The sequence below is a fragment of the Scophthalmus maximus genome, chromosome 21 (assembly GCF_022379125.1).
Source record: "Scophthalmus maximus strain ysfricsl-2021 chromosome 21, ASM2237912v1, whole genome shotgun sequence".
NCBI lineage: Eukaryota > Metazoa > Chordata > Actinopteri > Pleuronectiformes > Scophthalmidae > Scophthalmus > Scophthalmus maximus.
The window spans coordinates 422,960-449,274 of NC_061535.1; the positions used below are offsets into that span (position 1 = coordinate 422,960).

Genomic DNA, 26,315 nt, shown 5'->3' on the forward strand with positions numbered 1-26,315 from the left:
ACCTCCCTCAGCCAAAAAGGGAAGTTTTGGGACACGTGTAGTGCTTCACAAAATGGAGGACCTGATCATTTGGTGCTTTGTTCCAAAGACAATGGAACAGACTGGAAAACTCTGATGCCCAGATACTTCACTTATCACACCTGGGTGTGAACTCTCCTCCAAGCTCCAGCTGCCATTGGTCACTGTGTGCCCCAGACCCCAGGGTGTCATCAGGCCCATAAAACCCCAGCGCACCCATCTCTCTGGACACACAAACAGCATCCCAAAAGGACTATTCGTCTTCTTTTCCATGGACTTGGTAATGTAACTTGGGCATACAGCATAGCATAACGCAAAACGGCTAAGCATAGGATTGTTTAACTTTAAAAGTGTACTGTATTGATTTGAGTCAATGTGTTCACTTAATGTTGTTGTTATATCTATCAATAGGTTATTTTGGTGTTAGGATCCTTTGATTTACCCTCTTAACCTGAAACTCTTTGTCCTGCAACAAATGGCCTTATCAAAGAAGCACAGCATGTGGCTGAGCCGACACCTTTGATGCCGCCATTTTGTAGTTTCTTTGTTCACCGACATCTTGTGTGTAGTACTTTTTAGACCTTTGACCTTTACAGCCACCTAGTCTGTGTACTCAGACACACACACACACACTTCCTTTCCCATGTCTTGTTTCTGGTGTCTTTGCTTTTCCTGTGTCTCCTGCCCCTGTGATTGTCTGCACCTGTTCCTAATGTGTCTCACCTGTGTTCAATTTGCCCTGCCCACCTTGTGTCTATTTAGTCTCTGTTTCCCTTTTGTCTTTGTTGGATCGTCTGTTTATTTCTCTCTGTACCTGTGATGTGTTTCCTGTGATTTTCCCCCGGTCTGTACCTGTGATTTTGTTCCTGTTGCCCCCCCCCCACAACCTTGGTTTTTTGGCTCCTGTATTTTGCTACCTGAGAGTGTTTCTGTTCCCGCACCTGTGGACACCTTTAGTTGCATTTTGTTTTTTGTTTTATTTTGACACAGTATGTCAGTTTTATTTTATTATTAAATATTCTATATCTACTCCCTGCATTTGGGTCCCGATTCCTGCACGCCCGTAACATGCAGCCTGCACTGCAACACCTCATCAGCAGAGGAACCTACAGAACAAGGGGGGTCAAGCCCATGCCTTCCCCCAGGAGCAGTCTCTCTTCCGCCAGAAAGAAGCAGCCTCCAGCCTTGAAAGGGGGGAGGTCCCACCACAGTAGCTCCTTAGGGATAGCAGCATGCCTCAACTCAGCCTTAGCATGTAGTAGCTCCCAGCACCTTCCCCTGACACACAGGATTCAAAATCTGGTTCGTCACGAGAGCCACAGAGACTCCTCCTCCAACAATTACATGACCTGGATAAGGCCCTCCAGGGTACCAGAGTTACTGTAAATGTTACTTCCTGCTGTCCTCTGTATTATGCATGATTAGACTTTACCATAAGCTTCCAAATAGCATAAACGTGTGATTAGTGTAATAATAGGAACAATTATTAACTAATTATTAACTCCCACAGTTACATCTGGCATAGTATGGTACTACACCCTAATATATTACACTATACACTTAAGTAGGACCTTGGGTGGTTAGCAGACCTGCCACTGAAGCTCATTTCCTACAACCGCCATGATCCATCCACTAAACTAACCCTTGAAAACTAGACCGTGTTCTTAACGGCTCCCCAAGGAGACCCGTAAAATTTGTCCTCCATCATCACAACCTCGACCGTCTACACAAAGATTGAGATCATGGACGCATTCAGAGGTCAAAACCCCAGCACCGACAACACCCTTCAAAGACAGCTTCCAAGACCAAATTAGTAAAGTTAGTCTCAAAGCGACTAGACTAACCATTGAATTACTATTAAACTAGTAGGTCGGCATTTTTCCAAAACACCAAGTCAGTTTGGGTCACCTTTTTCCTCCTTAGTGGTTGCATCATCGCAGAAATTGCTGCACACATCACATACAGATACTCAAAACAACATCTCCCCCTGACACACTTCACAAGGTAAATGGCAGCTACCTTTAAAAATGTTACTCTAACAAAGGAGAGATCGGTGATCTCTCACAAGTGTGTGTAAATGTGTGTTAGTAGGAAGCAAAGGGAAAGCAATCAATGCAGCAGTAAGGCTCATGAGATTTTGGCAGTGTGCCTTTCTGGTCTTTAAATCGACAACAGCGTGCTGGCTTCAGACAAGATGGCAACACACAAAAACACACATAAATAGCCGCCAAGAGCTAAAGCCTCTGACTGTACTCCTTAATGCCTCTAGGTGAGAGATGCAGGTCGCTGCGAGAGTCCAAATGTCTTGGCGCTCTTTTCATTGTTAGGCTTCTGCCATTCAATAAGGCCATGCTTTAGTTCAGGCTTCTGAGAGAACATGCAGGCCGCAGTTCATTTCCCAAGTGCTCAGCCATAACATGGGTATGTACTTATGTATTTTAATCACTAGAACACACACACACATACACACACACACAAACATCTTTCTCAGCGATAGCAGAATAACATTTGGCAAAAAGTCGGTGGAGGCAAAAATGACAACACCTGTGAAGTGGTGCACAGTTACTGAGTACATCTACTAAAGTACTGACAGTAAGCATATTTTTTCATTAGTTGAATATTTCTATTATGCTACTTTGTGTTTTCAAATCTCAAGATTCAATATATGCGATATAATCTTAAAGAATAAAGCAGTGGTCTAGTTGGGGTTTGTGGTCATATTTCAGATGTCTATGAGATATGGTCAGTTCCAAAGTCACATTTTCCCTGCAAACTGTTTAAATGGTTTCATTTAAATAATTGTTTGAGACCCAAACAGGCAATATTGTCCAGTGTGTTCACAAAAACTGGATTTAATTGAAAGCTGTTAAAATGTGTTCCACCTCAAGCAGCTACAACAGCAAAATTCTACTTACATATTGAGGCATCATTATTAACAATATAACAGGTATGGCACTTGCGCCTAGGCCGTACATTTTGTGTATATGACGCACACAGAAGCACGCATATCTATATAAAACACAAAATCAATAATCCTAAATCTTAAATGTAATCTAGTTAGTGATGCACTTTTGACCTCCTCTATCAAATTCAAATTCTTTATGAGGAATAACCCCTTGAAATGAAAAATACAATAATATTAAATCTAGTTATTGAATAAATGACTGTCATAGTATAAAATTTGATTTTTATAGCTGAGAAACCCGATGTCACTCAAGCACAATTTGCTGATGATTGATTGGACAATTCTGTACTGACCTCTGCTCTCCAGTGAAAGGCTGGTTCATCTGTCACGCCATAGTCCATCTGGTCAGTCTTTCTGTGAAGTCAGCAAATACACTCATCGTCGCCTTCATCATCAACAAGATCATCAGCAGCAAAAGGTGAAACAGTGTCACTGCTGTAGCCAAAACTCACATTAAGTAGCATTTTTCCTTGTATGAAGCCAGGACGCAGACAGCGACTCCAGCTACGAGCAGCAGCAGTCCGATGGTGATGCCAACATACACAACATCTAAACAGAAAGGAGGTATATTCTTGCAAAGAAAACTGCTTTTAATGAAATGCAGAGACATTGACAGGCTGAACGGGGATAAAGAAATAAATTTAGGTGAGTTTAATGGAGACAAGGATTTGTTAATCCCTATTACCCATCGGCGTGTCCTCTGGTTTGGGTGTCGCTGTGGAGAGACACGGCTTCTCCCTCACGTGGCAACGGTTTCCTGTCCATCCTGGATGACACCTGTGATCAGATAAGGAAAATAACCAAAGGTGTGAAATTGATACTAGCACTATGCTCTGTAGGGTAGTGTGGGTCAATCAATCATTCAAACTTTTCTAATTTGGTGCTACAACTTAGAGCAGGGGATTTACAGGTAATATAAACAGTAATAAAACTAATAAGTATTAGCGATTAAAGTATGCATCAGGTGATATTCTGTATGTTTTATTATTGTCAATTAATCTCACAAAAAGACAAAAAACAATGAACCTATCTTTTTTTAATTTAAGATTTACATCTTCAGAAACAATTATGGGCTTGGGACTGATTGTAACAGGGCAGGGGACCTTTCATGGGAATTAATTACAATAATTTGGAAATCAATGGTATCCTTTAAAAAGAGATAAATAAAATACTAAAATAGATAAAGAAAGGGACATATAATGAACCCTCCCACACCCTATAAAAAAATTACTATCTTGACAACTGGTGCAAGATTTTTCCGCGGGACATCCAGCATGGAAACACAGACTAATTGCAAATAGTTTGGGTGGCCTGGTAAGCTGCATCTTTGGAAAAGAGAGAAAATTCTCTTCCCCCAAACAAGGAATGTGCTCCAATTCAACATCTGTTCAGTATCAGCTTGATTTCTGAGTATCATTAACCTTCTAATGCTAAACACACAGTTCACTGCAAGGCCACACTTTGTCATTATCATTCAGAGGGGGTTAGGGTACATATTGTGTGACAGCCTGGCCATGGCAGTGGACCGTCCCTGGTCTGCTTCCCCTGTGGATCCGGCACAGCAGAGTGGAGAAACGTGATGCAAATACTGAGCCAGACAGTAGCTTCCATTGCTGGCCTCAGGTTCTGCTACAGCAAGTCTGTTATCAATGCTGGAGCAGCTGCAGTAGTTCCATACCACACTGAATGACAGTGGTAAATTCTTGTTACATAAGGAGGAGGCAGTGGTGCTGGTGCTGCATTTAAGAATGTTGCAGGGGAATAAATGAGAGGCGGATTCAAAGACAAGGAGTCTGAATGAATGATAGCACCATTTCTGTGAAAAACAGCCACAAAATAGCATCATATTCCATAAACCCAGAGAGTCCTCCTTTTCCAGCATTTAGGTGGGATTAGAGTTGCAGGTATGTGACACAATCTGACACATGCAAGAATAATTTTTCTACTCTAAAGTGGAACGTGCTGGTATGTGTTCAAGTCAGAGTCACCATACTCTATCAAATCAGCTATCAGAAATCCCCATATGAAAAAGACCAGATGAAAACAATGATTTGTCATTAAAATGGATGGTATGAAAAGTTCCTAAAATGCAAAGTGGTCTGTGACAGTTCATTAAATAGAAAATACAGGGATACGGAGGAGGCTTTCCCTGGTGGCAACATGCATAAAACCATAAGGCAGCTGTCGGAGGGTGAGAATTTTCTTATCAGTTTCAGATAATCATCAGAACTTTCAGTGGCCCCTGATGGCCTATGGACGGATTCAGTTTTTACTTTAATTTGTCATCCGTGTGATTCTCACCTGCTACACAATTCACATAATTTTTTTTTATAAGAACTTAGAATTAAACCTTGGGAAACGAGAATGGAGAAATGCAAATCTCTCAGAGAGGATTCACTGGCGCATAATGATGTTTGCAAATGCAGCGGTAAGTCCCATTATTTCTTTTTTACTTTTATAATGAAATATCTCATCACAGATATTCCAGGCTGCTGATGCAGACTAGTTTCATGAGCCTTCTAAAAAACCTCCAACAGAGCTTGCGCAGTGTTTGTGTCTCAAATGTGTATTTTTAAAGGCAGACAGACAGTCCAATGACAATCTATAGCTGCTCAAAATATTAATCTCATACAAGGATTTTTTGTCTACACATTGAGACCATATGTAGCAGGAGTCGGGTTTAACTATTGACTTGGAGAATCCATCAGAGATTCCCAGCGCTGGTGGATAAATGCAGGCAAAACCACCATGGTTAAGCCGTGTGGGATAAGCAGCATGCTCCATGGAGTGTGTCTTTTCCAAGGAAAAAAAACAAGGCTGATGGGATTTCCATGTTTTAAGTCTCACAAAGAGAGATAAAGGATGGGAGGGGGAGTGGGAAGAGGAGACATGATTCTTATGTTTGTTTGTGCATGTTCATGAATGTGACTGAGTGTGTACAGTTGGTATATGCATTAAATGAATGCATGTGTATGTGAAGTTTAACTCACATGCAAACAGGCCCGTTTCTCTGCACAAGGCATGAGCCATGATCCAGGCAGTACATTGGAGGACAAGCTGCAAATCATACAAAAGAAATTGACCATTACTGCTGAATATCACACACAAGAAAAACTAACATAGATTTGCCTCCACTTTGCTTTTCTGTCATCTTCTACTTCTCTCTCACCTCAGATTACATCAGCGTGTACTTTAAACCACAAATATCCTTTAGAACACTGGATTTCTTCCTGTACATCTGCTGTCAAATATTCTTGCATCTATAGGTTGTGTAAGGGCTGCTTAATAAATAGTCCTTTTCAGAACTTGATAAATTTATTTTGGCTTGGCAGTGAATTCAGGTTGAATGGAAGGTTTGGTGTTTGTCCCTAAAATGCAGGAAAGTGGAGGATTTAATGGATTTTTGCCAGCATGCAGTAACCTGCGACTGTGCTTTGAAGACTAAACAGTCAGACTTGAAAATATCCTGAGAGTCACTGCTTTGGGTGGAAATGAACAGGCATAAATAAGGCTTTGGCAACACTTCAGTCAAAAGGGACTAGTGACTCATCAGAGTATAATATAGTAAAAAGTACAACAGCATGTAATAATCAAATTGCAAAATCCATGTATTTTGAAATCATCTTGTTTTATGTAAACAAACAAAAGAATGACAGCCTGTTAACCAGCTACAAAGTCATATTTAAATTAAATGTCACAATGATTTGCATCAATACATTGAACGAATAAACTTCACTGACTGAAGCGGAAACTACATACAGCCCTATATACTCAGAAGAAAGTTACAGACTGTACCCTTTGTACCATTTCCTTATGCGTTTAATGTCAGGTAATCATATCATGGACAATGTATAATAACAAAAAAGGTAAAAGGGGCAGGGTAAGAGAAAATATTTTACCATGGCAGCTGGACTCATCAGATTGGAAAGGCAGACAGTCGGCTGAGTGGTCGCAGCGCTTCTGAAGTGGGATACAACCACGTGAACCTTCTTCACACACCAGTTCTCCAAGCTCACACTGCAGCAGAGCTGGTGGGAAAAAAAAGAGGCAGAGGTGGAGAAAATTGGTAAAATATGTGGAGGGGGGGGGCAGGGTATTTGAGTGGTGCATTCACAGATCACTATGAGAATATTATAAAAGGGATTAGAGATTATAAATCTTATTTTACACTTTGATCCTAATCTGTGGCATAATGCGTGTATGCTTTCCTAATTTCCTTCAGTGGATAATGATATGAGCATTACTAGTCTCAAAAGAAGGTTATTTCAAGAAGACATTCTATCAATTCTTGGATGTTCATGTAGTCATGCTAATTGTTGAGATTTAAAAGTAAGAAGCAGAGAAGAGAGAGATACAGTTGGAACAAAATCTTATAAAGTCTACTGGGAGAATGAAAATGATGCTACACAGTTCTAGACAAAATGTGGGGTAAAGTAATTCAGACTGTTTCAAATTAAAGGATTTATATTAAACAGCATTGCAACTGAGCTTGGTTTAAAGTCAAGTGTCAGTAGCTATATTCAGTCATCCACATACAGTTTTGTTTTTTTATGTGTCCAGGATACACGCATCTCTGAGATCTTTGTTGATCCCTATACAAAGGAGGTGAATGAAACTTAAACAGTGGAGCTAATGGTATTGAACAAATATCACAATGGAAAGAAAAATTTAATCTTTCAGGATATAATGTTGATGGAACTGTGGATGATCAACAGAACCTGTTGTCAGCAGTTTTTTTAGACACCATTTCTTTTGCAGACAATTAGGTCAAATCTAAACATCATCCAGAGTAAAAAACATTTCTCTGGAATGCGATGATGCGCAGTTGAAGTTATGAAGTTATGTCAATGATGAAGATGTTTGAGGGAATTTCTATGAAGCTGGCAAAGAGCTTTAGTGGCTTTCAGACACTAAAGTGACACTTTCTTGCAATGGAAGTGTTGAGTTCAACAGTCAAACAAATCATCAGCACAGAATCTTGGAAAGTTAACTAACTACACTGAGTCAGCATTTTCATTGAACAAATTAGTAGCTTTTAGCAGTGCAGCTGTCTTCACTGGTGATGGAGAGCACCTTTGTCATTGCAGCTGTACGGCACTGTGAATAACATCCTCATTAAAAGCATATCAAAAGGCAGCCATAACCAGAGAAACCATCATAATCTTATAATTGCAGCAGATAATAAGCTGCTGAGGCATTGGCCTTGTTGTGAATAGGCTTTTTTTTTCATATGTAACAGGTTATATAAAATATAATCAGCACTGAATTTGCCAGCTGTAAGAACAATGTTTACTTACCTGCATGCATACTGAAACATTTGAATGGAGATGAGATTACTTTTACCAACTCCATGTCAGGGACTACAAACCTTTAAACTGAAGTAAAGGAAACCATCCAAATCATGAAAGTGTTCATATTCATATACAAATTCTTAATTTACAGCTCAATAGGCAATACTAAAGTTTTTGTTGTGCCATATATTTTTAATTTATTATTAAACATTGGCAGATGTTTTGTCTGTCAACATCTCTATGCTGGCACTGGTCCAGTAAAATAAAATCCAACTTAACAAAAACACACATACTTACGGCAACTATACTCATCCTCTCCGTCAGGGCAGTCGGGGATGCTGTCACAGCGCAGTATGGACGGGAGGCAGAGAGAGTTTGAACACTGATAATACCCAGTAGGGCAGAGGTCTTGAGGAGGAAGAGTTCCAGGAACCGATGTCAGACAATGCTTTTCGTCAGACTGATCAGCACAGTCAGGCTCTCCGTCACACCACCAGCTCTCGGGGATGCACTGAAAGGAGTATGCACACTGGAACTGATCCACCCCACAGGTCAGAGGCTGAGGAGTTACTGGTCCTGACATAATCAAAGGAAAGATAAATACAAATAAATACTTATACTGATTTTATTTAATATGCAGCAATCTTCCTTGCTTTAGGAATCACAAAGAACTGTGTTGAGACTGTATGCATGGTGAGAGAAGTATGCTAATTGCTGCTTCTCAGAAAAGGAGTTCAGAGGCTAAGGGAGAATGGAGGGGTGAGAGTAAAGAAAAACCCCCAATATAAAAGTAATTGCTTTCCCCCCATATTGCCCTCTATGCTATCCCTCAACACGGATCCAAGCTCCACTGTGAAAATATATATGGACCTGAAAGGCAAAAGGCTCCATTAACTCACTACAGACTTCAGGAAGGTCCACACAATTTATATGGAAACAAAGGGGAGGAGCACGGATGTTGGAGAACAGAAAATGTGGAAAAAGAGTTAACGGTAGAAGGTTAACATTGGAGTAAAAAGCATGAACAATGAGCACATTGCTAGCAAGGCAGCACATTGTAAGTGCAAGGGCAAAAAGACCACAGAGAGAAAGAAAAAAAAAACTGTAATAGCTTTACCTCCGACCATACACTCTATAGTGTAGGAGATGTCATCTAGGGCGATGTCTGTCCACATGTCTCCACCCACCTCTGTCTGGAAGGTCACTCTGAAAGGTGCTGAGTTGGACAGGATAACATTAGCGTATGCCCACTGGTTCCCATGGTTTCCAGTTGCCACCCACATCAACAGACTGGTACCACTAGGTCCCACAGTGTAGACCTTTAGAACAGAGTTGCAGAAGGAAAATGGAGGAACGTTAGGTCACATTAAATTGAATTATTAAAACTGACAATGAAAGAGACATTTCAGTCATAGTGTAAAGAAACATCAATATTTTATAGTATATTCACATATATAATATCTATACATATCGAAAAATAAAGTAAAAGAAGCAGTAACAAAATATTAAAATAATCTTTTACAAGCAAATATTCTGAATAAAATATTCAAAAGTACATACGATATCCTGTAAATGTACTAAATGTGTCAAAATAAGTGATAATTCTGCAGGATCCCCCAATTCATAGTCTTACATTTTTACTAATGATTTATTAAAGTGTAAGCATCATTTTAATATGGCAGCTGTTTTGGGGTTAAGCTAAAAATAAAGTACTGTAACATTCAATGGAATAGTCTTCAGTACCTCAGATTGTATTTTCACATGGTCTTTTGAGTAAAAGTACTTAATTTCATCCTATCACTGTACCTCTTTTAAAAAAAACATACTTCTCATTATATTAATTTCTCTCATTTTAAACTCCTCATGGATAGTTTCAGGTAAATTATTATGGCTCTCTTAGAAGTGTAAACTCGGACTTGGGTTTTTGTTATATAGTTTTCTGGTTACAGTGTAAATGTGCAGTGTTTAACAAAGCCTGGAAGACAAACAAATACAAATACTGGTGCTATTTTGAGTTATAGAACCTCTACAAGCACCATGTCTACTGCTGCATGTAGTTTTATTTTTAGCATGCATCCTTTCTAATGAGTTTTTTTCTTGTATGATTTGCTTATTGTTTATTGTTTTAAAATGAACCCAACTAAAAAGGACAACAAAAAATATACATGAAAAGATGGATATCATTAATAAGGTTTGTAAGGTGATGTGATTTGATGGATTATTTCCTGGCAGGGACCCTTTCATTCTTTCCTGTGGGTATCAGGTGATTGAAGTAAGCAAAGTGAAACATAGTGAGAGGCTCAGCGAAACAGGACAGACATTACTGACAAAACCAAATTAAGCCTCCAGGTTGACAGTGATGATGATGTGGCAGCAAGTGACATAAAAGACATATTTGTAAGCTTGATGCCTGAATAACAAAACAACAAACAAAAAAACTTTGAATCAATTATGGAAATGTAGCTCAGATTCAATCACCTTCAGTGTTCCCATCCTGTCTGAGCCATGCATGAAGAACCAGAAGCGAAGGTGACACAGGCCGATGCTGGCTGGGAATGAACGCCTGGTTGTCAGCTTGGCAACGTCACCCTCCCTCTGAATGGCTGAGTGTATATACAAGAAGTTCCCTCCACCACCTTTGTAAATAAATACAGTTTAAAATATTTCACATTTACATTACATTTACGCGTAACATGTCACTGTGCAGAAAAAGAATGCCCACAGTTAAATCCTGCTCAACCATACAATTACAGCTTTAATGTATGAAAGAAATCCAATAATTTTCTTCTGTTGATTCCAACATTCATAATATTTTGACAGAAGACAGCATTTGTGCTGTTGTTAAATGTTTTAGCCTACAGTCAAAAGCTCCACAGAGCTCCTTCAGCTCGGCTAGACTCGAAAGTGAGACGGCATCTGTGCGATGCCAGAACAAAGTGAGAGTTTTCTACATGAATTAAAGGGGATTTGAAGCCAACACAATCCAGAACACGCAGCAAATTCTGCTACCACCCACAACTCAAAGAGAAGAAAATCTGGACAAAGTCTGTGTATTCACATAAAAAAAGTTTTCTCACGAACTGCACTGTACACATCTTATAGATCATAAGTGGGTATGGAGTCTAATCTGCCAGACCACTTCCAGTCTATGTTCAAAATATACATTCACAGTACATTTAGCACTCAATTTTATACACCAAAACCTTTCCAAAAATAATCTAACTAAGGGTGCAATTCATGATGATTTACAGACATATGATTCATCCACCATTTACCTTTAGATAAATCAATAACTTCAGTCACAGATATTTCAGAAAAAAGTTTGACATCCAAAATAATTCAGTTTACTATTAAACACGATAAAGGAGACAATTTGGACATCTTGAGTAGCATAAAACAACAACAAAGATTCCTCAACAAATGATTTATAGATGATCAAAATTGACAGTTAATTTTCTTTTCATGCCCTGAATATAAAATACTGTTATTGGACTGAGGAGACTCATAGCTCTGCATTGCTTGTTGTATTTAGCTTAATTTTCTCTTTTTGAAGTGAAGCAAACTGTGTCACTGCAAAATGGTTTCCCCTGAAAAAAATTCACTGATGCTTTATAAAACTGTGATTAGTTTTTTTTTCTTTCTTTTTACTATTTTCATGCTCCTATCCCTTATGCATCAGACAGGATTGAAAATTACACACAAAGTCACAAGAAAAAAGGTTTACATTTCATTGCATCGATTTTAATCTCTGCACCACTGATGGTTGTTTATACTCCAAGATTAATTTTAAATTAATCAGTAGCAAAAAGTAAAAAAATCATGATTTGACGCAGAAACATCACTATCAAGCTAAGAACAAGAAATACGTCAGGAGGATGCAGAAGCTGTTTGGTTTTATATATGGCAAATGTCATTTTGTTTTACAGCATTGTTAATCTTTCACAGAAAAACAAGGCACAATGAGTTTTGAACACAAATAAACACCCAATAAAAACAGGAAAAATGTACAGCTGCGTTTCTGCTCATTTTGTCATGATGAAGAGGTCAAAGGTCTGTGAAAATTACAAACCCATAAATGAATATATTTGTGGGGTCCCATCATGCAACTAAAACCCAGTGAAATAGACCCCTAAACATATTACCAGACACAAAATGTAATTAAATTACCCCGTGTACATGGAAGTCAACAAAAAAAAATCTAGCTAACTGACATGCATATGGACAAAAAGGATTATGTTGCATCTCATTCACAGGTTGTGTTCCTGTCAGTATCTGAGCCTCTGTGTGGGAGGCTTTGGTCGGTAAGCAGTTACCATGATTGGCATTGTTAGCATTGCCCTATACCTTGCTGTGTAGCCCGTTACCCGTAGCATGTAAAAAATAAGTTGACGCCACGTATTGTAACGGACTTGTATATGTAAATGTAATTTCTTGGAGACAAGGTTGGCAGGAGAGTGGTTACTGACCCGGACTGTGGTCAGTGTGAGGTCCACCTCCTGTCGTCTCAGTCTGGTGACCTATCCTCCAATCAAAGTCATCATCAGGGTCCTGAAAAAGCTGGCACATATCTTCCCACTGGTTTTCATCCATGTTGAAATTACAGGCACCTGGTGAGCCAACTATATGGTCTATGGGACAGACGAAGAGATAGAGAGAGACAGGGAGACAGAGAGCGAGAGAAGGAAGGAAATTGTGTGATGTGTGGGTTAAAGTAAAAGTTCTGCTCTACAATAAGACCAATTCAGTTCCAGTGCCAATAAATCTATTTTCCATTTCCACTCACCACAATTTATCTCATCTGATTCATCAGCACAGTCAGCCTTGTTGTCGCACACCAGGTGGGATTCAATGCAGTCACCATTGTGACACACAAAGTCTGTGACTGCAGGACAGCTGGCTGGCGCCACAGCATCTAAAATACAAACAGGGAACACAGAACTACATCTTAAGGGGACGCAATTATGCTTCATGTTTGTTTTCCTCACCAGGTATTCTTATTTAATCTTTTTTACGACTGGCCCATTAGACAGAAACCTATATACCTTTTTCTTTCAGATGAATCTAGCGGCAGAGAAAATGCAACAACGCATAACTGTATCCTATTACTGTACAACACAGCCTCACTCTTCTCTGCACCAAATGGCATGAGAAGCATAAAAGACAGTAAACAAATGCAGACAAAGGCCTGCCAGGGATATCACAGCTTCCTCCAGCTCAGCTTTGTTTGAAACCGGACAGAGAGGAAGGAAAAGAGATCAGGTGGAGGTTCAGTGTACATATACAACATGTGTGCACTTTAAACAAAGACAGAAAGAATAAATGATGAGTGAAATGAGGAAAGAGTTGGGACTTCATTCTGGTAGGTCAGCAGGATCATTTACATCATAGGGTGAACTGAAAACCCATTTGGCACATTTAAATTTGATGGAAGTTGTGTGTAAGTGTCAATTAGTCTTGGGCAGACAGTTTGTCTACTGGTGAGTCTTTGCAAGCACACCTCTCAGTCTGTTTTGATTTATATCTCAGCTTGTTTGTGGGTCAGTACTTAAGTGTAAGTGTGTTTATATGTGTGTGTTGGAGAAAGCCAAATTGGCAGAGCCAGGAAACAGCCAACATGGTGTCCAGCCTTGGGCCAGGTCCTGTGTAATGTGGAACATCTGTCTTGTCCATAAACATCAAACAGCGACTGATGGCAACTGTCATCACACAGAAAAATGAACACTCTCCCTCTTCTAGCTCTCTCTATCTTTATTTCTCTGTATAAACACACCCCAAACTATCAGTTGGATAGATCATAAAGTATTTTCACAGCATAATTATGTCACTTGAGAAGATATATCAGAAGTATAGTTAGATAAAGATAGGGATGGAGGAAAGCAAAAGAAGCGTTTTATGTAATTTAACCCTCATTTTATTCTTTGGACTGAATTTTTCTAAGCCACTTTTAATGCTATGGCTTCTTTTTTCTTCAAGTAACCTTGAATATGGACTTAGCACCAACCTTTGTTGTACTTCAATCTTTCATTTAAAATGATTACATCAATTGATGCAGTTAGATATGAGCTGGTATGAAAAACTGACTGACAGTAAATGAGTTAATGAAAGTCTCTGAAAACTTCATTGTTTCTCAGACTTTTAATAGTTTTGGTGGCAAATAGAAAGGCTTGTTCTGCCACTGCACAAAGTGACTTTAATGTGCTCACTCACTGACTCTGATTACTTTGCCTCATGGTAAAATTTCTTGCTTTAAAAGAACGTTCCACTCTAGTGCTTCATTTTGGAATGATGAGTTTTAATCAGCTAAATTAAAGATGTTAGTGCTACACAAGCAGGAAGATCAGTAACTCTAATTTATTAGACAACAACACAGCAAACAAAGCAGTAGGCTTTAATTATTGTCAACGATAAGAAGGTTATGTTTTCACCCCTGTACGTTTGTATGTTTGCTGGTTGTTTGCTTAGTTGGCTGGTTTGTAAGCAGAATAATGCAAAATCTACTGAACAGATTTTCACAAAAGTAGGTGGAAGGATGGGACATGCATATTCAGGGGACTGCTTTCTGAGAATGTGTCCAAATAAAAATCCAGATCTAGTGGATTTAAAGGTGGTTTCATAAGGGGACTGTTGGTTCTTGGCAGAGGTATGCTCTCTACTGAGTGCCTTTCTAGTTTTCACTGTTACACTGGGTTGTATGGAACACCACTGTCATCATATAGCTTTCAAACAAGAGCATCTTGCGCCAGTGACTAGTTTCAGTAGGTGGGTGTAGCATCTGTCTTGGCAATTTTACTTTTTTAAAAAAAAATTTTAATAGTTTGATTTGGTTTGGTCTGTTTGAAAAACTCAAACTGCTCAAAAAAGTTTGTATACAGTATATCACCTACTTGGGGCACAGTCTATGAACTCCAGGTCATCCAGGGCAGCTCCACCGCTCACATCCCCCGAGCGAATCCCCTCAAATATCACCTCAAAGTTCCTCAGCTTCCTCAGGGGGATCTCAACTCGGTTCCATTTATTCCCCTGATGCCCCGTTTTATTCCACACTTCCAACAAATCATTCTCTTTCTGTGGAAAAGAGCAGCAATGACAAAATATCATCATGTGGTGGACTTTCACAAACTGCAGCAGTAATATAGTTTCAAAGAGCCTCGAAGTAATGACGGTAAGAAATTTAACTTTGCCTTTTATTGAGTCAGATATCAAATAAAGAACTTTGAGTTAAAATGAGCTGAAATTAACAGTCCACTGCTGCTGACAAGTCATTAAAGTTCACCTACCTTGAGACCTGCTATTCTGAAAAAACAGGATCCTTGAATTATGGTTATGGATTGGATGGACAAACCAGAAGCTACTTTGTAAAACTCATGGCATCCCAGTCTGCTGTACCAAGTATAGCCTCATATATATATTGCTGACAAAAAATGGTAGCTTTATTCTTGAAGTGTAAAGCCAAAGCAAGCCTGATGTGTCTCCCTTCTGTAAGAAACCTGACAGCTAATTGTTGGCCATGCTGAGAGGAGGTATGGATTGGAAGAGCCTCTCTCTAAATTGCATCTATTTTACAGAAACACACACTCTCTAGATCTCGTTTCTCACTTGAGGTGATTGGAGGGATTGTTAAAATCCACTTCATCTGAAGGTCAATACTGGAAAGCGCTGCCTAGTTAAACCACTGAGTGTTTAATAGAGGAAAGTATAGATTTTACAACCTATCCTGCTGGAGTTCTTGAGTCTAACATCGACCTTTATCACAGCAGACATTTTGACATCTCATGGTAGATGAGCACAGGTGTTAGTGATAACATAAACGATTCCGCTGTTCCATTCAACAGTCCCAGTAATTAATTTCATTATTTACACCTGTGCTTCTCCTACTGTGACATGGTAAAATGTCTGACGTGAAAAAGGCCTAAGACTTTTTTCTTTTTTTTAACTGCAGTAATTCGTAACAGCATCCTTTTCCTCTAGTCTTTTAAAAGGCGACAGAATGACCGCAGTTCTATATTATTACATTGCTGTACTTGAAGTAAAAGGGCCGACTGTGTTGAAAAAGAACTGGTCTAATGTGCTTAAAACGAGAGGACAAGCAATGTCACATTCAACTCTGCAGTTTCAAAGCCTATTAACATGCACCCTTGGGTGAGGCATGCACATGCTGTCTCCTCCGCTTTACACCAGTGGAGCCCCGGCTTGAAATAATCTTGTGACTGCGAGAGTGGAGCATACATTAATAGGCAGCGTTACAGCACAACTTATCCAGATTTATGTCACGGAGTGAAGGCTCAATCCATTACACCCGCCTTAGAGCGATTGACAAGTGAATGATACAAGCATGCATAGCTCTCCCTTGATTTCTGTGTGGCATATCAGTCAAGGCATTTATTCGATCAACTTGAAGCTTAATTTCTTGAACCTGCAGTCAGGGCAAAGCAACCACAAATTCAGTTTGCTCAAAGTGGAAAGTGTATATACATTTGCTTTATTTTATTATCCCTAGATGAGACAGTCAAGCAGCCAAAAAACCCCAATAAAATTCTTATTTTATTGAAATTTTGAAATCCATGAATGTCTTTACCATACACTGAATGTTCCACTAAGATGAAATCCAATTTGTATTCATAGCTTTTTCATTTAATGGAACCACTGACAGCTATTTTTCTGTTGACTCACCTTCAATTCCTATTGCGACTGCTTCTTGCTTCTCAGTTTCTGCTTAGTTAAATAATGTTACAACGTTGAGGGTATATTAGCTTACTGTTCTCGAGATTGGACTGTGCTTCAAATCAAGAATATGTTCAAATGATTAGCCTTGTCATGTTATTATTTTAATCGGGTTGAAGTCTTCTCTTTGGCTGACAGGCAGATGCTTGGCTTACCATAATGGCAGGCCACATTTGAACCAACTGCAGCAAATATAACTCTATAAAGCAATCAATGGCAGGCTATGCAGCTTCATTGTAAAGTAATTTATCTCAATCACCATTGAGTCACAGTATTCTGATTCAAAATATTATGCTCATGTAACCCAGTGACCAAAAACGGTAATTTGTTTATATCTGAACAAATGGAGAAGAATCATCCACTCAGAGCTGATAAGTCCCTCCTCCAACTGAACTTGATTGAAAGATCACGGTGCATCTGCGTGATCGTGTGTGTGTGTGTGTGTGTGTGTGTGTGTGTGTGTGTGTGTGTGTGTGTGTGTATGTGTGGATAAGAGGAGATAGCTTGTGTAAGTCAATTGGAGAAAAAAGAAACTAGACGAGCAGTGTAAAAGTTGACATAGTTTCTAGAACTCAAAGTATCTGCAAGTTAGCTAACTGGCGAAGAAGAAACTGGAAACTTGGAAAGAGCTGTTATAATGTTGCTACATGTGTTTAACAACGCTACGTTGCCTGTATGAGTGTTGACTAGTGTTAACTACTAAGTGTTTCTGGAATGGCTTATAACTTAGTGCACAATGGTAATAAGTTAAAGCATTATAGCTCTTGATTAGTAACCTAATGCTACTGGTATTCTAACAAATTAACATGCATGTATTGTTTTTTTGTTTTTTTGCAAATAGCAGCTGAGTGAATTGTAGTTTTAAAAGTGAAGAGAAAGATGTTGAACTTTCATGTTGTTGCAGTTAATATTATATTATTTTGGAAATGTAAATGTTCAAGCCATTGTAATAACATATGACTGTCAGAAATGTGAATGTTTATTTAATGATTATTTGTACTCTGACGAGAGAGAGGGCATTGTGAATATTAGCAGGGCTGTATTTAACAATGGATACTGTCCAATCATTCCTAAATTTGGATTGAGGTAGACTTTTAAAAGACTTAGTCTGAAACACTCTCACATCTAAAGACAATGTGTCATTAGTCACAGAGTTTTTAGTCGCAGCAGGGTCTCTATTTAAAAGACTGCAACTAGATTCCTTTTTAGATTATTTCCCACCATGCTCCTGGTGGAAGTTTACAGGAGGAGAAATTGTTGAACATTGGAGCAGCTTTTAGCCACAAGGTGTCTTAGTGTGTGCAATGGTTTGTACAGAGAATATAAGCCAACAAGAAAAAGAGAAAACGCTGCAGAATGTGGAGACGACGGGAATATATGCTAGGTAGTTTCAAAACCGCTGCGATTGACGCTTCACCGGAGTCTCCATGTGATGTTGCAGCATGTATTCCCCTACATGCTTTTCTGCTTCCTGTTTGGTTCTGGAAAGAGCTCACCTATTGGTTGTAGATAATGTTCATGTCACTATCTGTGTGAGCGAAGACTAAAAACTTACGATAATATCAAACAAGATTGATATTATTGGAACGTCAAGACGAGAAAAAGACCGACTTAAACAACTCGGATCACCACCTTACACGATCGAGATTACGGGTGCGCACCTCAACTCCAGCAAAACTCATGATTTTATACAGACATTGGAAATTTGTATACAACAGTGAAATCGCTTGAAAGTCGTTAGGTGTAAGGCCGGCATAAGAGTCACACCATCATGAGATACTGTCACAGGAACAGTCATAAACTTTAAGAAACCATGGATAGAGGGTTGACAAGACAAATATTGAACGTGATCACAGACTTTAAAGACTACTGACAAAACAAAAGCCTCATTTTCTTTAAAGGGCCCAATTTTTATTTTTCAATCATTGTGTTATAAAAATGTTGTGAGTTATGTTCTAGTTATATTTTACAAGTCTTTTTATCTGTGTACATTCACTTTGAATTAAACAATAAGTGGGTCACACTCATATTACGGTTCATAATTTTAATTGTGTGATGATTCTGCCCCATGATCTCTAAAGCTGGGCATACACTTTCTGAGTTTTAAAACATTTTTTAGAGTTGGACAGTTTTCAGCTTCGTCGTTGTTGATGTGTCTCACCTCTGTGTATTTAGTCTTTGTGCTCCCAGTCCTCTGTCAGTTCGGTCCACTCTGTTCCTGTTTTCATTGTTCCTGTGCTGACTCTCGTGCCTTGTTCCCTCGTTTGTTTGTTTTTGTTTATTTGTTTTTGGACCTCCAGTGATTTTTGTTATTTCTACCTCCTGCGTGTTTGTTTTTTCTATTTATTAAAATTCTTATTTTTTAATGCACTGCATTTGGGTCCTGCTCCTTCACACCTTGACAAATTGTCCATTCCTGCAGCTCCTTTTTCAGCCTCTGTCTGAATTAATCAGACATTAATAGAGAGAGTAATGACATCTCCTTTCACTCCAATGAACCAGTTTTTTTCCAAACAATAGCGGAAAATGGTTCCCGGAAGTGAGCAGCTGCGCATTAGAGTAGTAGCAGAATGGAGTCAATTGACCGACTGTGTTGCACTTATGAAGGGTAGGTTTGTTTAAATATCAGATTGTATATTATCAGCACATGTGAATCAAATCTAAATGTGCATTAAAGTATGTAAATGGATTATGATTTATTTATGATTATTAAAAAACGATCAACTAACTACATAGGCATGTCGGTCAGCTTTATTGTAAATCGATACATTTATTGACTACTAATTATCAAAAATCGCTTTCTTACGTTTTGAATAATGGATTCTAATTGCGCACCAAGAAAACCCGGACACTATCTGAAGTCACGTTATGTGCAAACATTTTGGACTTCCGTTGTCACGACTCTCATTCAACGGCACTGGTTTTAGCTCCTGTCTCTTTATGGCCTGATGAAGTCCAGTCAGCTCTGATTGGCCAGCTGGCCCACTCTGTTCTGATTGGTCAGCCGGTTCCAGCGTTTCAAACTTCACCTTCATCTTTATATATATTGTCCCAGAGGGGCAATTTGTGGTGCAGCAAGACATACAAAGAAGACAATTAGACAGACGGCACAACAGAAGACAACAAAGGAGATCCACATGAAGTGGGGTACTGAATAGTAAGCACATGGAATAAAACATAAATTCTAATAATTTTAAAATAGTAAAAGTTCTATAATCTATAATTAAAGTGCCATGTTTTCCATCATAAAATGCTAGTACAATATAAGTAAGATCCAGATAAATAAATACAGACATCTTTAAAAAACATAATCAAATACTAATAAAATCTGAGCAACAAGTACCATCACAAATAAAACTACAACCAATCACTACAAATCTAAACCAATATAATCAATAATTAGAATAAAACGGACACTAATGCCCTAAAACAATATGAAATACCACAGGAATAAAAATCCAACCAATAAATAACTTAGCGGCCAGAATTTCCTTACGAAAATATAAGCATCGTCATGACCAACAGGAAAGGGAAAAACTGAAAAGCATAATATGTCTCATTCAAATTGTACCCTCTGAACTGTCACTAAACTTTTCTCTTCAAAAACAAACACAAGGTTTATGTTCAAACTTAGTTGTATTCCAGTTCCAATTCCCAGCCAGAAACAAGCTGTCATTTTAACCAAGCTTACATGAATAATGCCTGCATTCATTCTGTATTTTAAATTCATGATAATTTCACAAAAGATTGACAAAAATTTCTATAATAGAGTCACATATACTGAATACATGAATAGATGAAACTGCACAACCTGCATGCAGTCACATTACTTGCAGCAGTTTTGGAATTTGAAAACTGACCTATACTTTTCCTCATTCACTCTTAAGACCTCACCTCAGGTTCTATACCCTACTGTACATATCCAAATGACTCTGCTGCTGACGAAAGTTTTCAGTTTCATGAATCTTAGGAGCAGTTCACAGGCAGTGGTATAGACACGCCTATTAAACCCTTTGTGAACTTTAACGGGTAAAAAGAACCCCACTTGCCTGGTAAATAACACCCCACCCCCCACCTCCTACCCTCTAACTTTGGCGTCATTACCATAAATCCCTTTGTTCTTCAATCAACCTCTAAAGATGACTCACGTTGTATTTACATAATGATGCTTGCTGAGGGTCTAGTCATGGTGTGCAAATGAGTGTTTGTGTTTATATAGCCGTTTTAACTCAAGGCAACATGGAGGCTATGAAAATGTTGTAATGTGGCACAAAGCAATAATCTGAAAGTGCTAATGTGTTTGAACCTTCTCGGCCATACTTGCACTTAACATCCCTTATCTGGCTTTGGAAACAATAGGGACACAGATATTATTTTCTTTCTTCTTTTTGTCTCTCTCTATCTCTCTCTCTCTCACACATACGCGCGCGCACACACACACACACACACACACATACGCGCACACACATACACACACACACACACACACACACACAGTGTATAAAATCATACAGGATGCCCTCTGAACTCTGCGTCTCTGTCTGCGTCTGTGTAAATGATTCCATTGCGTAATTTTTCTGTCAAGAGCTGACCTTCTTTAAAAGGCCAAATTTTACATTTTCCATCCATATGTGAGCACGTAGGACAAGCAAAATGGTTCACATGCATTCATAATCTCCTCCCTCTCACAGAGTCACATAATCAATCAAACAGCCAGAGGGCTGGGCCGGAAGATGTTGCAAATTGTTATTCAGTCTGCACCAGGCTTTAATGTGCAATCAATATAATAGTAAGTTGGCAGAGTTTTTGTACAATAATTAAATTCAAAACAGCATAGATAAATACAACATCATCATACACATGTGCCAGTATATGAGCAATATATGAGAGACATAGAAAGATGCTGCCTAAAAGCCTTTAAAAGTTAGAGCTTGCCATATCCTATATTTTTGTTTTTGGGACATTAGCAAAATAATACCAAAACTGTCTGCAGCTATGAACAAAATACCCATTGGTTCTGACTAAAGATATTCATTTCTACAAATGAGTCACAAATATTTACCCCCTCTCCCCCAAAAATGCATATTTTAGTCTTTAGCCAAGTCTTAAAGTAGGTGTTGAAAAGTATAATGCACTAAAAATAAACTACAGTGCCCATGTTCATGGTAATAAAGATATACAGTACATGAACATGTATGTTTCAAAGTACAATGGTGTGGCTCGCCAAGTGTTTTTGGACAACAATTAATTTTGGTTTGAGGGCCTGTTGGACCTTAAACAGCCACAACATCAAACCAGTTACTGTTGTGGCTGATCAGTGTATACAAAGATGGTGGGGTGGGGCTGCTTTGGGCGGAGGAGTGACCATGATCTCCATCACTCACTTCCTCACCACATTTGTCCCCACAACAGCTGCCCTATAGATCAAACAGTGGCAGAGAGATTGACAGCCTCAACGCTCTTTTTTTTTTTTTTACCATATTACTTAGACAGCATTGCTAATATGATGCAATTACTGTCCACATTTATATGATTTATTCGAATATTTATTCCTGACTGAGCATTACCATGGTAACCAGATGGATGGCTGTGAGTCTGTAAAGCTTGTTTCATAAACTATCGTAGACAGGCCGCATTACATTCATCATTCTCTATCATGATTCTGTGCAAACAGAGTCAACTTATACATGAATTAAATCATACTCCTGCAGATGGTTTACCTTGATCAGCAGCCGGATGGTTCCTGAGGCTTTGTGGGAGATGTAATACCAGAAGGAAAGCTTACAGATGGGACTGGACTCTTTCCAAACAGAACTTCTTATATGAGCTTTATCGCCTTTGAGTCCCACCGGTGTGGCTTCCAGATAGACGAAATGGCCTTAAGAGACAAATAGAAGAAGTGATGGAGGAGGACTGTAGGGGAACAATGAGGGAGAGGGATTGATAACTTAATCTATATGGGCAGCTCTTGCAGCTAGTGACAAATTACAGCAAGGTCATGAACAGTGTGGTGGGGTACTGAGGGTCAGGGGTCACAGAGTAATCTCTGACACATCTCCTAATGTCTGCTGCCTTTTGACAGAGGAACTACTATGTGAGTTTCAGTCAAGCTCACAAAGGCTCAGCACAATGACTGAATACAAAGCCAAAGGTTGTGTGTCTGTGCTGTCGTGTTTTTCTTTTGGCAGATGTTTTGCAATTTAAAATGATCAACCTAAAAAAAGAGTCTTTTATGTCCTACAATTACAACTGTACTGGATACTATAAAACAGACATGCAAAGTCTTTAGCTTAATTAAACCCTGCCTCTGATACTATTTATGGAAGACATTTTTCAGCAACATTTATTTTATGTATTACATTCAGTAATTACTGTATATCTATACAGTTGTTTTAATGAGTAGTAGCTGAGCTTGACATGCAATGGGAATTAACAGGAAAAAAGGCTTAAATGTAACATGTAATGTGAGATTTTTTTAATCTAATCTCATTGTTTACTGCTCTCTTAACACAGACCAACAGTGATTTACTACAAATGCAAATTGAACAATTCCTGCAGTCGCTGTTTCAAATCAGAGGAACTGGCAAAATCACAGACAAAGTGCTTTTAACGTGATTGTTATCTATGACTATGAAAAATCAACAATTAATTTGTAGTTTACTCAAGTGAGAAATAGAATTGTAAGGAACAGGAAGGGGTTTTTAATTTTATCAGTCCCTGCTGTTGTATTGAAAAAACTCACAACACGTGAAACATGAAATCTGATCATGGTTTTTAATTATTATTGACCTCTTCATTATGGAGGGTATGATTTCACCCCAGTCCCTTTGTTTGTTTTTCCCCCTGTCCATTGGCTTGTGAATTTGTTGACTGGTTGTTTGTCAGCAGGATTACGGAAAAAACTACCAAACTGATTCCACAAACTTGGTGGAAGGATGGGTCATGGGACAAAAGATTATCGGGACTGTTAGCAGAGATGATTTGCTTAATGATCATGGTGTGCATAACCAGTGCTAGAAACTAGAAATAAGCACACAGTGGGGCATCAGACCTGCTCAGAGTGGAACCCCTTTAATAACACACACTCACTTAAACTCACATGTAAATCAGATGCTAATTCCAGCACAACCCATTGGCTTCCCACAATAAAATAAGGAGTTTTTATCTGGTGCCCCGGTGTTTTGTTTTGTTTTGTTAGCAATGCATACTGTGCCTGTTGGTGTAAAGTTGCTGCTAGCTAACAGAAATGATAGATAATTCTGCCAAGAAAGAATGATAGTAAATAAATAAATGTCATAGGTCTTAACTTTACCTTTCGAAATTACTTATAGAGGATGCCGGCATTTTCTGTAAAATTCTCTGGTTCAAAGGTAAAACGGAAATAAGGCTAACCCTCAATGAACCAGAGTGGAAGTTGTGTGACATCATTGTGAAAAAAGGCCTATTGAGAGCACACTTCCATATGTCAACAGGGATAAAAGGGCAGATTCAGTGTGATGTAGGGCATTTATTTTCCCAGGGAATAATGCATGGATCTTGATGAAATCTTTTTTAAGGGGGACTGATATTTATGAGTATGCAATTAGGCGTCCCTTTGATTGAATTTAAAGGGACTGTTGGGCCTTGGTGGAGGTCTGTTTCTCTACTGAGTGCCATTCTAGTTAAAAAATTGCTTGTTTGGCTCCACAAACAAGCACAAACACAGGTAACTGCTTTTCTCTTGTATTTCTGACAAAGTAGCTGCTCTACAGGTCTTTGCTGTAGTATTAAATCATGCTTGATTTTATCAATTGAAATCCTAACAATTATATTTTTAAAACAATTATAAGAAGCACCTCCATGACAGATGTTTGCATGTACATGTGTATTTTTTTGCATGCACATCGTAAAATTATTACTACCCTAAGTACTCTGCATCCATCACTTGAAGCTTCATGTGCTGAACATTCACATACTGGGAAGTAGCTCAGTTGATTTTGTCACTGAAGTGGCAAAGACAGTGCATGAATAAAACATTATGGAGAGTTTGGGTTTAATATGTTGGATCTTTAAAATCAGCTCAATTCACTCTGATTGTACAAGACCACCCAAAAGTGAAATTGCACACAATGGTAACTCAGACAGGCCGATAGATCAGCAAAGACCTTCCTTTTTTAACGATACACTGAAAGTTAACACAAATTTATGAATTTTAATTAGTTGTTGGTTTAAGTGTCTATGAACTAAAAACAAAAATGCATCCAGGAAAATTGCAAACACGTACCGTTTTCATCCATCAGCGTGTGATCGTATGGGGGCCGTATACTTTGGACAGACCCAGTCCCAAGCGTCCAGTCAAAATTATCAGCCAAAGAGCTCTTCCAGCCACAGCGACCGCCCTCAAAGGAACAGGAAGTCCCACAATCCTTTTCATCAGTGCCGTCACCGCAGTCATCTGTGAAGTCACAACTCTGACCCGGAGAGAAACATCGGCCATTGTCACACAGCAGGAAGCCTAAAGGACAGGAGCCTGGAAATAAGACAGACCCATGAAACATCATTGAGACCACTTGTGTTTCAGTCTGTAGCTGTGTATGTTCTACAGCGTAATAGGTTTCCCATTACAGACAAGAGAGATTGATATTGTGTCTGGTGGCAAACATACCGACACATTTTAATCAACAGAAAGGGTAAGAGTTCAAAATGACTAGAATGAAAGGTTATTCTATTAAAAGAGTAGTTAGAAATTTCAGGAAATATACCTGGAAATTTTCTTATTTGAGTTATTTGAAAACATATTGATGAATTGCAAGAAATGAAAGAGAAAATTCTTCCAACAGTTAATAATCTTTATTCGTGCTTCTCCAGATTAAACAAAAAGATAGAGTTCAGTATTAACTTCGAAGTCCATCGAGGACTCCATGCAGCATCATGCTCTCTTTAAGAGGCTTAACAAGACAGTCTATAAACCCAAATCAGTGTATCATAGGGTAGTAATGCTGGAAAGGGATGGAATCTGCTTCTTTTGGTGCCAAGCATTCCAGCAGGGCCAGAGCCTGGCTTTGAGGGGTCTTAGAGGTACATGAGGCATGATGAAGAGGGGTGGTCCTTGTAGTTAAAGCAGAGAAAGGGGTATAAGTCCCTCCTAAACCTTTGTTCCTCTTTAGAGGCACAGGACCAGAAGCAATGTGCCCAAACAAAGGCACATAGAAAAGCCAGGAAGCCACATCTCCCAACTGTAAAGCCAAGGCTCCTCTCCGCCAACTTTGGATCACACTGAAGCTGTAGGCGGATTCATTTAAAAGAAAAGTGAATGTTTGAAGATAATAGGTTGCTTCTCC

At 38.9% G+C, this 26,315-nt stretch overlaps 1 protein-coding gene across 4 annotated transcripts in view; it reads right to left on the reverse strand.

Moving 5' to 3' along the window:
- The window catches only part of malrd1 (MAM and LDL receptor class A domain containing 1), a 68,551-nt gene that overhangs the window by 2,128 nt on the left and 40,108 nt on the right, over positions 1–26,315 (reverse strand). For all 4 annotated transcript variants that reach the window (XM_035619515.1, XM_035619517.1, XM_035619516.1 and 1 more), the window contains exons 19-31: positions 25,259–25,504; positions 22,716–22,873; positions 15,159–15,339; positions 13,058–13,186; positions 12,741–12,902; positions 10,753–10,910; positions 9,392–9,593; positions 8,572–8,850; positions 6,883–7,011; positions 5,974–6,040; positions 3,669–3,760; positions 3,436–3,532; positions 3,277–3,337 (exon numbers count right to left, since the gene is read on the reverse strand). In XM_035619515.1, coding sequence (XP_035475408.1) covers positions 3,277–3,337; positions 3,436–3,532; positions 3,669–3,760; positions 5,974–6,040; positions 6,883–7,011; positions 8,572–8,850; positions 9,392–9,593; positions 10,753–10,910; positions 12,741–12,902; positions 13,058–13,186; positions 15,159–15,339; positions 22,716–22,873; positions 25,259–25,504 — 1,961 coding nt within the window. The remainder of the gene's footprint in view (positions 1–3,276; positions 3,338–3,435; positions 3,533–3,668; positions 3,761–5,973; positions 6,041–6,882; positions 7,012–8,571; positions 8,851–9,391; positions 9,594–10,752; positions 10,911–12,740; positions 12,903–13,057; positions 13,187–15,158; positions 15,340–22,715; positions 22,874–25,258; positions 25,505–26,315) is intronic.